A 15,517-nucleotide genomic window follows, 5' to 3' on the forward strand; every position below is an offset into this window, starting at 1 on the left:
CTCAGCCTCCCGAGTCACTGGGATTACAAGCTGATGTTTATCAGTTTTTCTATAAGTCCTGTTTCAGTGCATTCATACAAATGTTTATAAGTGGGTACATATGGGATATGTAGGAAGAAGTAGTTTATCTTTCCCCATTTTTACATGAGAAATAGGAAAATTACATGTCGTGGAACTTTTTCTTTTTCATTTAATATGTCTTGGCTGTGTTTCCATGTCAGTATACACAGATTTGTCTCATTCCTTTGAATAATTACATAATATTTCATAGTATGGCAACTTGAAACACACACGCACGTGCACACACACATATATATAAATACGTGTATAGATAGATAGATAGATAGGAATTTCCTTTTTTCCCCCACCTGGCACTAGGGTTGAATCCATGGGCACTCTACCACTAAGCTGCATCCTATGTCCTTTTTATTTTTAATTTTGAGACAGGGTATCATTATGTTGCCCAGGCTGGTCTCAAACTTGCAGTCCTCCTGCCTCAGCCTGCTGAGTAGCTGGAATTTCAGGAATGTGCCACTATACCTGGATATGGAGATAATATATATATATTTTTTTTTCTCCAGCTTAAACATTACTCTGTGCAAGTGTGTGAACAAGTATATAAAATTTTTCTAGGGTAAATAAATTGAGAAGTGGAATCTCCAGTTGTATAGTATATGCTTATTTTTATTGTTAGTAGGTTGTGCTCCAAAAAAGCTATACAAACTTAAACTCCGGAGTTTATCTGTTTTCTCTTCAATTTTTTTAGTAGTAGATATTATAACTCTTGAAGATTTTTTCCATTTTGATGGAGTGATGGTATCTGGCTGATTTAATTTGTAATATTTCTTTTTTAATTTTAATTTGTTATATATGACAATAATGCATTACAATTCATATTATACATATAGAGCACAGTTTTTCATATCTCTGGTTGTACACAAAGTAGAGTTACATCCTTCGTGTCTCCTACATGTACTTAGGGTAATGATGACGATCTCGTTCCACTGTCTTTCCTACCCCTATAACCCCCTCCTTCCCCTTTTCCCCTTTGCCCTGTCTAGAGTTCATTTAATCCTCGCCCTCACACACACAGCATATTATGAATCAGCATCCTTAAATCGGAGAAATCATTCAGCATTTGATTTTTTGGGATTGGCTAATTTCACTTAACATGGTATTCTCCAGCTCCATCCATTTACCTGTGTGCACGTGCGTGTGTGTTTCAAGTTGCCATGATTTTATTCTCTTTTAATGCTGAATAATATTCCATTGTGTCTATATATCACATTTTGTTTATCCATTCATCTACTGAAGGGCATTTAGGTTGGATAGAGCACTAATCTCTAGAATATATAAAGAACTCAAGAAATCTTAACACCAAAAAAAAACAAATAACCCAATCAATAAATGGGCCAAGAACTGAACAGACACTTCTCAGAAGAAGATATACAATCAATCAACAAATATATGAAAAACTGTTCAACGTCTCTAGCAATTAGAGAAATGCAAAGCAAAACTACTCTAAGATTTCATCTCACTCCAGTCAGAATGGCAGTTATCAAGAATACAAACAACAGTAAGTGTTGGTGAGGATATGGGGGAAAAGGCACACTCATACATTGCTGGTAGGACTGCAAATTGGTACAACCAATATGGAAAGCAGTATGGAGAATCTTTGGAAAACTAGGAATAGAACCACCATTTGACCCAGCTATCCCACTCCTTGGTCTATACCCAAAGGACTTAAAAAACAGCATGCTACAGGGACACAGCTACATCAATGTTTGTAGCAGCACAATATTTCTGATATCTACAACAAAGCATATTTTTGTTTGCTCCGTTTCCATTTCTTTAAAATGCCTGCAGTCTTTTGATTGTTTTTCTTTGGTATTATGTTCTCATGGGTCTAAGGGCATTTTGATATGCCTTGGATATTAATCCTTTATTGTCCTGCTGAATGTTCTTTATTTTCACCTGAGTCCTGCACAGGCAATGGAAATGGGAATGGGCTGGCTACGAAATAAAAGCTAAGAAAAATAGAACAATGAGAAAACCACAACAGAAAATATTTTCAGAAAGTGTGGAGGGAAGCTGATCATATGGATCAAGCATCTATACTACAAAGCAAAATGGAGCCCGAGCTTGCTATTTATATCGGGGAACAAAAAGGTTATAGATGGGCTGTCCAGTTCCCAAAGGGTTACTTACGCCCATCTCCAGAGCTACTATGAGGGATCTTCCTAATAGAGCCAAGATAAAGGTCATGTGCCTTGGGCAGTCTATTGCTTGGGAGAGCCACGGATAGTTCCCAAGGTGACCCCTAAAATTTCCCTGGCTGCCATACTGATAGAAGACCCTCAAGTAATTCATGGGTGGCTTCCTGCACTTTATAGTTCCTTGCTCATCATTTTGCTCTCTCATATCATGACTCTTTCTTTACAACATAAGGATTCTTCCCACCCCCCCACCCCCAGCTCTGGGCACTGGATCCAGGATGCTCTACCACTGAGCTGCATCCCCAGCACTTTTTATTTTTTTATCTTGAGTTAGGGTTCGTGCTTGCCTGGAATTTGATCCTCCCACCTCTTCCTTCTTAGTAGTAGCTAGGATTACAGGTGAGCACGGCTGCACCTAGCTTTGTCTTAAATATGTCAAGAGAACTTTTAAAAGTGAAAAATAAACAGTTATATTAACTTTTTTTTGGAATTTGTTCCATGAATTTTTTTTTTTCTCAATACCATATTTTTCTTCAGCAACAATAAAAGGAAATGAAGACAGTGTGGCCAAAACTCAAATTTTCCTTGTCCATGTCCCAGAACATAATGCTTATTTAGAGGTAATACCTCTTATTTAGAGGTTACCACTATGTATGAATTTTATTTGTAAGTTTCTGGCCCATCAACACTTTATATAATGTATTTTTAGAATTCTGCAACTCTCTTTGAGTGTTTCACACTTAAACATGTGGCTCTGCATCATTCTGAGGTTACTTTATTCCTCCTGGGGTTTTTGAGACCTATTTTATTCTTTTTAGAATTCCTGTTGAGTTGGGCATGGTGGCACATGCCTGTAATCACAGCGGCTCAGGAGCCTGAGGCAGGAGGATCCTGAGTTCAAAGCCAGCCTTAGCAACTTACTGAGGCCCTAAGGAACTCTTGGTTGAATTTGGTAGTTTTTTTCTATTGGATTATTTTATCTTGAATGCTTGATAATTGTTGGTTGGTTCTATAGTCCTTCTCTTTGGCCTTTCCTGTCATCATTCAGTGGTGGCCGGAGCTGTGTAACCACAGATGGTCTAGTTGTAGAGGTGCTCTGCTACATGGCCCATCCAGGACATTGCCTAATTTTCCTGCTTCATATCCATGCTCCTGCTTCTGTTGCGAGTTGCATGGCGTGGGTGCATTGCAGGAGGAGCAGAATTCCTCTCCGCTGGCTGCTCCTCTGTACTTCTGCTTCTCAGCCTAGTGCCTGACCCAGAGCTGTCTGAGCTTTCCATCTTGTGAGCCAGCTTACCTTTCTCTGGGAGGCCTTCTCTGGTGAAATCTCCTTCCTTCCTCTCCCTGCTAGAGGCAGTTCCTCCACCCCCAACTTCCACTTGATATCTGTAATTCTTTGCTTATGTATCTGTCAGTTGTGACGCTTGAGCTATTAGAGAGGTGGAACAGAACTTATTCATGTAAATGTCTGTCACTGAAGAATAACACAGAATGTGAGTTCTCGAGTAAAAAAGATAACACAGCTTAAGCTTCCTGGGAGAGCAGGCCAGGTGAGGTACCATATAGAGGTATTGGCTTAGTGTTAGGTTAATTTTAGGCAAGTGATCTTTTTAGTTTTTCTACATTATAGTGATTATAATGTATAAAATGTGTGTGCATACATCTATATGTCTACTATATTTTATTATAAGAATAGTACATGTATAAAAATGCATGCTTTCTTTAGAAGTTTTTTTATCGTATAAGTGAAGAATACTTTTTTTTAATAAACAAAGTGTGATGTCACAACTGAATATTCCTATGTGAAACACTGAAGGTGGACCCATGCCACAAACCATATACAAAAATAAACTCAATAGGTCAGTTAGGAAGTTAAGAGTTAAAACCATGAAATTCTTGGAAGTAAACAAATGCAAGTCTTCCTGGTGTTGGATTAGGCAGTGGTGTTATAGCTACAACAATAGAAGCACAGGGATTTAAAGAAAAAATAGGTATATTGGACTTCGTCAAGACTAAGAATTTTTCTATTTTAAGAGAGACCATCATGAGAATGAAAAGACAGCTCACAAATAATAATAATAGAAAATGATCTGGGTGGCTCAAACCTGAAATCCCAGTTAACCAGCTACTTGGGTGGCTGAGGTTGAGGATTGCAAGGCCAGCTCCAGCCAGTTAGCAAGACCCTGTCTCAAAATAAAATTTTAAAAAGGACTATGGACATAGTGTAGCTCATTGGGTACCATGCCTTCGTGGTACATGTGAGGCCTGGGGTTTGATCCCCAGCACCCAAGGGAAAGAACCTGATAAGAGGCTTATGTCTACAGTGTATAAAGAATTCTATAATAAAAAATTAATACCAAATTTAAAAATGGGCAAAGGGTCTGAATAGACATTTCTCAAAAAAAGACATGCAAATGCCATAAGTTCCTGAAAAGATGCTCAACATCATTCATCTTTAGCAGTGTTGATAAGGATGTGGAAAAATTGGAACCCTGCTGGTAGAAATGTAAAATATACACTTCCAAATACAGAATTTTCTGAGTAATGGGAGGGTCTTCTTTTTGCTAGTTTACTTCAGGGTGGAGGCTGGTCCCCAGAAAGACCAGCCAAGTCCCAGTAGCATTGGGTTTTTGAGGCAGCCAGACTTCCAGGGAGGGCAGGAGAAGGGGTTGGAAATTGAGTGCAGTTATGCAGCCCTCAAGTCCATCTGTCATACCTCCATAATGAGACCCCAGTCACATTGACACGTAAGTGGAGCTACCAGGTTGGGAGACTTGTTCTGGGAGGGAGAGGGCAAAAACGTTGTATTGTCTTCCAGACCCTACGCTGTATGTTTCCTTTGTAATAAAATTGGAATCCTAAATCCAGCATTTTGCTAAGTTTTGTTATTTTTCTAGTGTCTGATATCACCCAAGGGGACAGTAGGCACCTCCTAGATTGCTAGCTGACGGCTGGGGCACCTCTGCAGTGGAGGACAAGCCCTTGGCTCTCATAGTGCGGGGATTGAATTTTATAAGCAGGTGGGATTGAAGCAGGGGAGGGCCTATTTCTCCTTTTCCTGGATGACACAGGGTAAACCGTGGCCTGAGAGCAGAAACTGATTTTAAAAACTAGGGCTTCTCAAGAACAGCAATGAAGAAAGGGAGGAGGGTCAGTGCCTCTGAAAGAGAAAACATTGTTAGTGGTTGGGTTGCTGTTCTACTGTGTGCTCTTAGATCTCAAAGGGAAAATAAAGAAGTAGCATTTGTGCTTCTGTACTGTAGGAATGACCATGTGAAATAGAAAAATGCTGATACCGCTTTAAACCGCAGTATTTGAGAATGTCTTTGGTTGTGATTTTTGTTGACCTTAAATTACTTACTTAACTACCAATGTTTGTGTTAGTTTCTTTTCTTGGGTAATGACTTCAGGAAATTTGGAGGATTTTAAACTAGGGAGCATTAGTAATAATAATACCTGCTGTTTATTGTTTCCCACTTAATCTAGTAGCAGCAGAGCAGACATGCTGGCACACTGAAGAGGTTCCACTTTCACTGTCCTTGAGGACCTCAGTGTTTGGGTTAAGCCCCATCAGCCCACTGAGCTTCAAGTTTACCCTGAGGTTAACAGCAGCAATTTACAACTTCTTTTGTAAATTTCTGGGTTTTTTTTTTCTCTTCTTAGGGAGGAGGAGGAGTTTCAGTTGATAAAGTATCACTACACTTATGAGTAGTCTTCATATATTTATAAGAGATTAGTTCTAATTTTTAAGTTTTGGGTTCACAAATTTTTTCAAATAGGGAGAACTCGCTTCAGTGCTTAAAGTAACTATCAGTAGACGCTAGTGTATGGCATCAGATGTTGACGTGGCTGTTGCTGATTTGTATATATGGTTTATGATATATAACTCATTTTAGGAAGCTTTAGAAGTTTTTTTATCGTATAATGATTCTTTTGAACACAGATTTGGGAACAGCTTATTCATGTCTGCTTTCTATTTAGTTATTTTGTAACTTATAAATTTCATTTACATTATTTTTCCTGTAAATTTAAAATCAAAATTTTGAAAGTAGTGTAATATTTGAGATGACAGTAAAACACTACTAAATAATTAAACTCTTTGTTAGCACTTATATTTCAAATTCCTCCAATTTAATTTGTCTTGCATGCACCATCAGACTTCCTGTTTCCTAAGTGAAGTTTTGCTGGATCACAGCTAGACTCACTATGTATGTTTGTTGACCCTATTCTGTTGGGCAGAGGATCGAAGTGCTGTTACCTTTGTCTCATTAAAGCGGCCTGTGGTCTCTGTTTCATTTCCCCCTGCAGCAGATGGATCACTCCTTTGAGATGGGGCTTCCTCCTCTTTCTCTGAAGCAGAATCACAGGTGTGGTGGGGGGTGATGCTGCCTGAAGGTGACATCCTGTCCTCTCTTCTTGTGTTCTCTCCCTCACTGTCTTGGCCTCCTGGTAATTGGGGGGAGGGGTGGAATGCTAGTCTAAATTAAAATGAAATTATTTTAACTGTTTCCCCTTTACTTGAAAGAGGGGATTGGGCGTGGTTTCCTGACCTACAATTGAGAAAGTCATCTAACTTGGCTTAATCTGTTTTGGGATCATGAGGTCATTTGAGAATCAGAAGAAAGTGTATAGTCCCTGGGGAAAATTATTCTATTCAGAAATCTATCATTACAGAAATTTTAGAACATCTAAAGTTACTCCTTGTAGGGCAGTGGGGGTCCACTTAGGAAGCCCTGCTTTAGCCCCTCTGAGGAATGTAGTCTGGCAAACAAAAAAAAAAATAGGTTGTAAAGCTGACACAATTTCAGCTCTGAAGTTCAGTATTCACTATTGCTGTATCTAGTCTAATGTCTGATCAATTTAGTTTTAAACATTTAAATGAGTGACAACTATATTCTAAGGATCACTTCTGATGTTAGAATTTTGGATATAGATATTAAGAAAAATTATTGATTTTTAGGAGTTCCCAAAATAAAGTACTGGTTTGGGATATATTTGAGCATTTCCAAATCGTGAAGGAAGGGATTAAAATGTTGTTAAAATGTGTCTGCCAGATCTCGATTTGTGCCTAGCAGTAGAGCTGAGAAGGTCCCTTGACTAGTGTGCCTGTTTCTGGTCTTGTCCTCCTTTCACTATGCACGAGCCCTCGCACTCTACCAGTGTTTCCTAAACTGTATTCATTGAGGACCATCTTCATAATTTTGCCTTCTTTGCCCATTTCCTGGTTATTGTTTTTTAAATCAATTCTGTTTTTAAAACAAATTTATACAAATAATTAATATCTGTGAAATACAGGTTTAATTTACTAATTTTTTTCTGTTTGTTACTTAAACATATGAATATATTGGAGGAGAGGTTGTCCCAGCTAAAATCAATTTCTTCTCTCTTTAGAGGGCATTAAGTTCATTTTGGGAAACACTCTCCATGTACTGAGTCATAAAGCTCTGACTGAACCAGAGTAGGAGTGGTGGAAGCTACTTCAATTTGGGAGGGACCAGAGGAAAGGAGGGCTCATGGGATGAGTGGGTGCTGCCTGCTGAAGTATCCGTTGCTTGGGCAAATCCTTGCGGCCTGAATATGAGGATATTTGGCTGTGTGCATGGCAGTGCTTGGGCTCATAGCCTCGCAGTAACCATGTTTGGTTTTGTCTTTTTTTTTTTTAATTAACTTGGACAAATGTGTGTGCACATGTCTGTCTTCACATTTCATAGGTTTTAATTTCTTTTGCAGGTTTGATCTTGCTCTTCTACCTAGTTTTTTATGGGTTCTTGGCTGCACTCTTCTCATTCACAATGTGGGTTATGCTTCAGACTCTGAACGATGAGGTTCCAAAATATCGTGACCAGATTCCTAGTCCAGGTAATTACATTACATTTATAATTTCTAACAAAATTGGATTGTATTTTAAATTCACCATAAATCTCTTCTGCATTATAGCAGATAGAAGATAATGACACTTTGGAGTCCGGTAACGTGAACAATATTATTTTTGTTGTCCAATATTTACATACTGATTTAAAAGATCTTCACATTCATTTTCTTTTCTTTTTTTGGTACCAGGGATTGAACCTTGGGGTGCTTAATTGCTGAGCCATAGCACCAGTCTTTTTTTTTTTTCCTGGTTGTATACAAAGTTTATTCACACCATTTGTGTCTTCATACATGTACTAGGGTAATGGTGTCCATCTCATTTTACCCTCTTTTCTACCTTATGCCCTCTCCCTTCCCCTCCCACCTCTTTGCCCTATCTAGAGTTCATCTAATCCTCCCATGCTCCCCCACCCAAACCCCACTATGAATCAGCCTCCTTATATCAGAGAAAATATTGGCATTTTCACCAGCCCTTTTTTATATTTTATTATCGACAGGGTCACACTGAGTTGCTTAGGCTGGCTTTGAACTCTAGATCCTCCGAGCTGCTGGGATTACAGGTGTGCACCACTGTGCCCAGCTTTACATTCATTTTCTGATGTTTTTTTTTTTTTTTTCCTGATAGCTCTTGAGTCCTTTGTGAAGAATGAACAGAAATGAATATTGGATTTTAGTGAAGTCACAGTTATGAATGATGTGAATGTTGTGTGACAGTTTCATTTTGCCTTGAGTGACTTATATGTAAAATGATTATTCAGCTCTGGCCTGGGCTAGACCATTAGTCTTATAAAATTCATGCTTTATGGTTTTAATTGCCTACTATGAAAGTGGTAAAAATGTTAGTTATATCAGTAGAGAATAAAAGTACTCTTTATATGTTTGATTCTTCTATGTTTTAAGAAAAAAATTCTCCATGTGACAGAGATGATTTAGTTAGAACTTACCTGAAACACTTATTTAAATTACATTTTTCAGGCTGTGATAGTGGGTCAGTGGTGGCGCGCTTGCCTAGCATGTGTGAGGCCCTGAGTTCCATCCTCAGCACCACATAAAATTAAATAAATAAAATAAAGATATTGTGTCCATCTGCAACTAACATAATAAAATAAAAATAAATAAATAAATTATATTTTTCTACCTCCTGATTTTATTCTTTTGAAATAGCCTTTGAATGCCAGCTCTCTCTTGGTTGGTGGCCATGGCCCAAGTATTTTCTCAGTAGAGGTGCTAGAGATAGGGCCCAGGACACTTCATACATGCTAGGCAAGCGCTCTACCACAGGGCAGCACCCCTACCCAGGTGTTGGCTGTTTTTAGAGTAAGAAACAATTATGTGTAGAATTCTGGTGTATGTTATTCCCAGAAATGTAAATGAGAGGATTCTTCCTAGAGAAGTGGGAGTTGGAGAGCTGGGGGAGTGGGTGGGCTGCAGTCCAACAAAGTGGGAGTCCAGCTGGAGGCTGTCACTGGAGCATTGGATTTTCAGCCAGTGGTCATTTGTCATCCAGGAGCTAATCAGCAATGTGTGGAGATATTTTTGGTTATTAGAACAAAAGAGGTACAACTGCAAGTAGAGGCCCGGGGTGCTGCTGCACATGCTCAACATAGACCAGCACTTCACTACAAAGAATGTCCCACCCGGCTGTGCTCGTGCTGAGATCTGGGAGCCTCATCTAGATCCCCACTTGCTGCATGGACTCTGAGCATATCAGCAGCCAAACTGAACCAATTTCCCCAACCATTTTTTTTCTAGAACAATTTAGTGATTTCCTTTGTTTATAGCTAATATTTATCCAAGTGTTCTGAATAAATTTCTCTTAACTCTTAGTTTATTTGACCAAATATCAGAGACTAGCTTCACTCTTTTTTCCTTATCTCTCATTGTACACATGGACTCATTTGCTTACACTACAGAAGTATTATAATATAATACATTGGATAAAAATACTTCCTATTTTAGAAATACTAAGTATATAAGCAGTAAAATGTGTTCAGTGTTTTTAAGTACAGTTTTAAAATTAGCTCTTTAAAGTTTTTTATCCAATGTATTACATTATAATACTTCTGTAGTGTAAGCAAATGAGTCCATGTGTACATATACACATAGGTATATATGAAATACAGTGTGATTAGATATGTGGACTGTTTATATTAAAGTTGAAAGCCTGATTATTTCTTACAGATAAATATGTTTGCATTTTCTAAGCTCAAGATTGTTAACATGTTCTGTGTACATGGGAGTTCCTGATATGAAATTGTTGATAGTTATACTTCAAACTCAGTATGTGTAATGCACATTTTAATGTAGAACAATGAATATTTAGCATATAGAGTTTTAAATGAATAGGCCTCTTTAATTGAAGAAGCTATCTTTATGAATGTTTCCATAAAGTTTATAATTTAATGACATGCTTAGACTTATTTGCTAAAAATTTTCTTTGTTTATTAATGACAAGTTGGCACAACCTAAAAAGATATTTGATAGAAAATGAATATGAAAAGTCAAAATAAAATTGCATTTTTTTAAAGTAAGGAAGAGCCAGGCATAGTGGTGCATGCCTGTAATCCCAGCAGCTTGGGAGACTGAGGCAGGAGTATTGTGAGTTCAAAGCCAGCCTCAGGAAAAAAATCAAGGTGCTAAGCAACTCAGTGAGACCTTGTCTCTAAATAAAATACAAAACAGGGCTAGGGATGTGACTTGGTGGTCGAGTGCCCCTGAGTTCAATCCCCATACTAAAATAAAGTAAGGAAGAGAGAATATAGTTAGCTGAAAATAATCAAATTTAGGGGACATTTTTTTTTTTTTGAGAGAGAGAGAGAATTTTTTTAATATTTATTTTTTAGTTTTCGGCAGACACGACATCTTTGTTTATATGTGGTGCTGAGGATCAAACCCGGGCTGCACGCATGCCAGGCGAGCACGCTACCACTTGAGCCACATCCCCAGCCCTTAGGGGACATTTTTAAATAGGTATCATCTGGATTGGTTCTAAGATTTGAATTTTCTTTAATTTTAGGTGACTTTCCCTTGATAATTGAAGAGAAGTAAGAAGTTGATAATTTAAGCATGCCTCTGGGCACAATTTTCCATGTTACTTACTGTGAGATCTGCTTTTTATGGATAAGAATTAGGAGGAAGAGAGAAGGGAATTTCACAGTTAATTTCCCACCTTTTTCTTTAATCTCTTTTTAGGACTTATGGTTTTCCCAAAACCAGTGACTGCGTTGGAATATACATTTAGTGTATCAGATCCAAGTTCCTATGAAGGGTACGTTAAAGACCTTAAGAAGTTTCTAAAATGTAAGTATCTTTTCTTAGAGTAAGGTAAAGATTAAAACCTCACACCAAATCATGATGACTTTTAGAAATATCATTCTTAAAAGTTTGTTTTACCTCTTCATGCTCTTTTTTTTGTTGTTGTTTGCTTGTTTTTGAGTACCAGGGATTGAACCCTGAGGCACTTAACCACTGAGCCACATTCCTAGTTCTTTTTATTTTTTGTTTTGAGACAGGGTCTCACTAGGTTGCTGGGACTGGCTTCGAACTTGTGATCCTCCTGCCTCAGCATCCCAAGCTGCTAGGATTACAGGTGTGGGCCACCATGCCCAGTGCCTTCCTCTTTTTATCAGTTGTAAGAATATTCCAATCTATGGAAAGATATAGGGGCCTAAGCCTGGTGAACGGTTGATTTGATTTTTAATCTGTCCTATAATAAGTATACCAGGTTTGTTGAAACATTAAAAACTAAAAAATATTTAAAACATTAAATATGAGCCACACTCCTTGCCCAGTATTTGAGTCTTTTCATCTAGTATAGTACTTATGTGGAAGATGAGTATAGTCATCATTCAAAGAAAATCAGCCTGTGTCAGATTTTTTATGTATTAGTTATGAATTTTTCAGTTACCAGTTCACAGTGCTCTTTAATAGACACCCTGGCTCACTATTTTCTCCTATTTTCCTTGACCTAACCAGTCATACGAATAATCACCAAAAGCCCTGGCCTGTGGGTTTCTGGTCACCTACATCGTCTTCCCCTCAGACAGACAGGTGTGTGCATGTGCGTGTTTCCTGGACCAGGGGAGGACTTCTTTGGCAGAAGCACTGATTGAGCAAGCTTTCCTGCTCCCATCTTCTGTCTTCCTAGCTTGCTTGTTCAACTTTCTTCCAGTTTATTCAGCATCATAAACTTCAGTTTATGTGGACTTCAATTAGCTGATTCTTTATGTCAGCTCCCATCTCCACCATCCGTTCTTACCTAGCTTATTAATTCTGTGGATTTTCATTTAGTTTTTCCTTTTGCTGGTACTCTGAAATCCCTTGCCTCTCAGTATGTGGCCAGTCTGTGGAGCTCCTCCTCTGAGCCTGCCCTGAACAGCTGAGCTGCCGAAGACAGGACTAGTTAGCACTTTGGATATCTGATCACTTCCCCCAGGTGGACGCACTTGCCTGCCTGGTGACCACCATGACTTTCTCTGATTCTCTGAAGGGTTCATTGCCAAATTCTACTTAAACTTCTCACTCTTTACCTTTTCCCTATACCTCATATTCTTCATGCAAGAGAAATACGACCCTGGCACAGTGATGCATATCTGTCCCAGTGGCTCAGGAGGCTGAGGAGAGAGGATCGGTGCTGGGATGGGGACCAAACCCCAAGCCTCACTCATGCCAGGCAATATGCTACCACTGAACCACTTTCCTACCCTCAAAAACTGCTTTTGATCCCACATTATCTGCTAGCTATCTTCCTGTCTTTGCCTTGCTAGTTAAATATGTTTTATTATTTAAGATAAGACATTTTTGTGAAAGTATTATCTAGTTTAAAAGTCAGATGGTACTAGCATGCATGATGAGGCCTTGGGTTCAGTAACAACAACAATAACAATAAAATCAAATGATAAACTTGTAGAGTGAAAATAGTAGTTTCCTGCCCTACACCTTTCTACCTTTGGTCCTGTGCAGTCAACAAATGTTTTGTAGCAAGCTCATCTGGGTTCCTTCAGTGAACAAAAGAAAAACCCTATCTTCATGGAACTCATGGTCTATAGAGTATTAGAAACTATTAAGTGCTAAATCGAAAAAAAGCAGGGAGAGATGGGAAAGGTTGCAGACTTAAACAGTGTGGCCTGGGAAAGCTACAGTGAAAGGAACCCATGAAAGAGTGAAGAAGGTAATGGAACTAGCAATGGAAATGTCCAAAGAGGAAACGATAGGTGCAGAGGCCCTAAGGTTTATTGTATCTATGGTCAAGGTTCATCAAGGAAGGAGGAAGAGGGGCTGGGTAGAGTGAACCCAGGGAAAAGAGGTAGGAGAATGACATCAGAGAGTGAAGGAGGATCAGACTGTAGATGCTTAGAGGCCAGTTAAGTTCTTTGGCTCTGCAGTGGCCACAATGAGGGGTTTTAAGCAGGGAATTACATGATAACTCAGAGTTTTAAAGGACCACACAGGCAACCTTTTGAAAGTAGACTGCAATGTGGAAACAGGGAAGTTGTTACAGAGTGATGGTGGTTGGCAAGGGAGGGAGCCCTGGGATCACAGGAGAAATAGTCTGAATCTGGTACATTTCATAGGAAATAGCTTCATGCTTTTGACTTTGGTCTTGTGATGCTTTTCTAACGCATTTCTGAATATACTTTGCTGGTTCTTGATTAATCATGTTCATTTATTGTTATTTATCATTGTTAATTATGAGTTTTCACTTATGCATCTTCACTTAGCTCCTATGCCTTGACCTTGCCCCTTCTCAATTCAGTGGTAATTGACTCCTGTCTGGTTTCATCATAGGTTGCTGTTTCACACTTATTCTTTCCATCTTCAGTTACCCGTGGGCATTCTCTCCTGACTCTCCCATTTGTAACTACCATTCACATCTTTTTCTGAAAATCTTGTATAACCCTCTCCCTCCTGCTGCCTGTGTACTGATGCTGTATAGGCTCTACTCCTGTGTCTATGGGGACTTCATTTCACCACTTGCTTGGTTGAATCTATTGTTCCCTTCTTTTTCTTTATTCTTAAGTTACTCCCCGGTTCTGTTTGGTTTTTATTATTGTGATGATGTGATGAAGGCCTCAGCATGCTAAGCAGGCCCTTAACCACTGAGCTACACTACAGGCCCCTCCCTACCTAGTTTTGATGAAGTACATATTCAAGTAACTTTGTAAGAAAGGATACATAAAATGTAAATTTTGAGCCCTTTATTTCTGACAGTGACCTAATTTGCTTTTACAGTTGAGGTACTTTGATTCAGAGCTATCTTTAGGGACTTGTTTACCACTTGTTTGAGCTACATCCCCAACCCTATTTTGTATTTTATTTAGAGACAGGGTCTCACTGAGATGCTTTGTGCCTTACCATTGCTGAGGCTGGCTTTGAACTTGGGATCCTCCTGTCTTGGCCTCCTGAGCTGCAGGCATGTGCTACCACACCCAGCTCTTCTTTTTATTCTTAATTTACTCCTTTGGATTTTTATTTTTGTTGTTGTTGTTTGTTTGTTTGTTTGTTTTGTTTTTAAAGAGTGTGAGAGAGATGCTGGGGTTTGAATCCAGGGTCTCAAGCATGCCAAGTTCTTCTTGTGTTTGCCTTTTTTCTTTGCAAGGTTTTTGCTTTGTTTTTCAATTTCTTTCTTTAGGGTTCTTAAATTTGTCTGATTTCACTTTCTAAAATATCATTTTGCAGGACTTGATTTGGGGTTATCTCTTTCCTTTAGGTTCATTTGTTTTTCACTGATTATCTTGGTTTGTCTTCTTTGAAGCTTTCCTTAGATATACGGGAGGGGCTATTTGGTTACTCTGAGACTAATATAAGGTTTCCATCATTCCCTTGGCAGGGACTTTACAATCTGACTGCTTCCCATCCATCCTCTTACATTTGTAGTGATTTTGTGTGGAAGTAGAAGTCACCATAATAAAGCACAATAACTGATGATCTGACCTGCACCCACAGTGTGCCCAGTGGAAGCCCTTGGGGACTGCTGAAGGATTTGAGTGTTTGTTACAAGAAGGAGGTGATGGGAGCTGGGTGCTGTGTGTTGTCAGTGTCCACCTCTGCACTCCAAATTCCTGAGTCCTTTGCTTTTAAATGAGTACATAATACTGGGGGTGTGGCTGAGCCTGTGCTTAACATGCAAATCTCTGGGGTCAATCACCAGCAAACCCTCCCCCACTCCTCCTGTGTGTGCATAGTTCTCATAATAATCTAGTTTTTTATATGATGAAGCCAAAAGTTTGGGAAAAAAAGATTGGTGCTTCCTTTAAAAGCACTTCCTTTGAAATTTTGGTTTCTGTTTTGGTGAATTCATTTTCGGTGGACTTTTACTGGTTATGCCCACACACTGGTCGTTCTTATTGAGGCATTATTACACCATATATTAATTATTTTTGTCTTTCACTAGACTAATTTCATTGAGGACCAGGATCAGATCAGACTTG

At 38.9% G+C, this 15,517-nt stretch overlaps 1 protein-coding gene across 7 annotated transcripts in view; it reads left to right on the forward strand.

The window, feature by feature from the left end:
- The window catches only part of Atp1b3 (ATPase Na+/K+ transporting subunit beta 3), a 38,490-nt gene that overhangs the window by 12,402 nt on the left and 10,571 nt on the right, over nt 1–15,517 (forward strand). For 2 of the 7 annotated variants that reach the window (XM_026385040.2, XM_026385042.2), the window contains exons 2-4: nt 6,525–6,583; nt 7,947–8,075; nt 11,280–11,387. In XM_026385040.2, coding sequence (XP_026240825.2) covers nt 8,009–8,075; nt 11,280–11,387 — 175 coding nt within the window. In that variant the 5' untranslated portion in view covers nt 6,525–6,583; nt 7,947–8,008. Of the gene's footprint in view, nt 1–3,034; nt 3,169–6,524; nt 6,666–7,946; nt 8,076–11,279; nt 11,388–15,517 lie in introns of those variants that run through there. The other 5 variants (XM_077795286.1, XM_026385038.2, XM_077795287.1 and 2 more) reach the window with 4 other exon arrangements.

This window comes from Urocitellus parryii, chromosome 2 (genome assembly GCF_045843805.1).
Source record: "Urocitellus parryii isolate mUroPar1 chromosome 2, mUroPar1.hap1, whole genome shotgun sequence".
NCBI classification, from domain to species: Eukaryota; Metazoa; Chordata; class Mammalia; order Rodentia; family Sciuridae; genus Urocitellus; species Urocitellus parryii.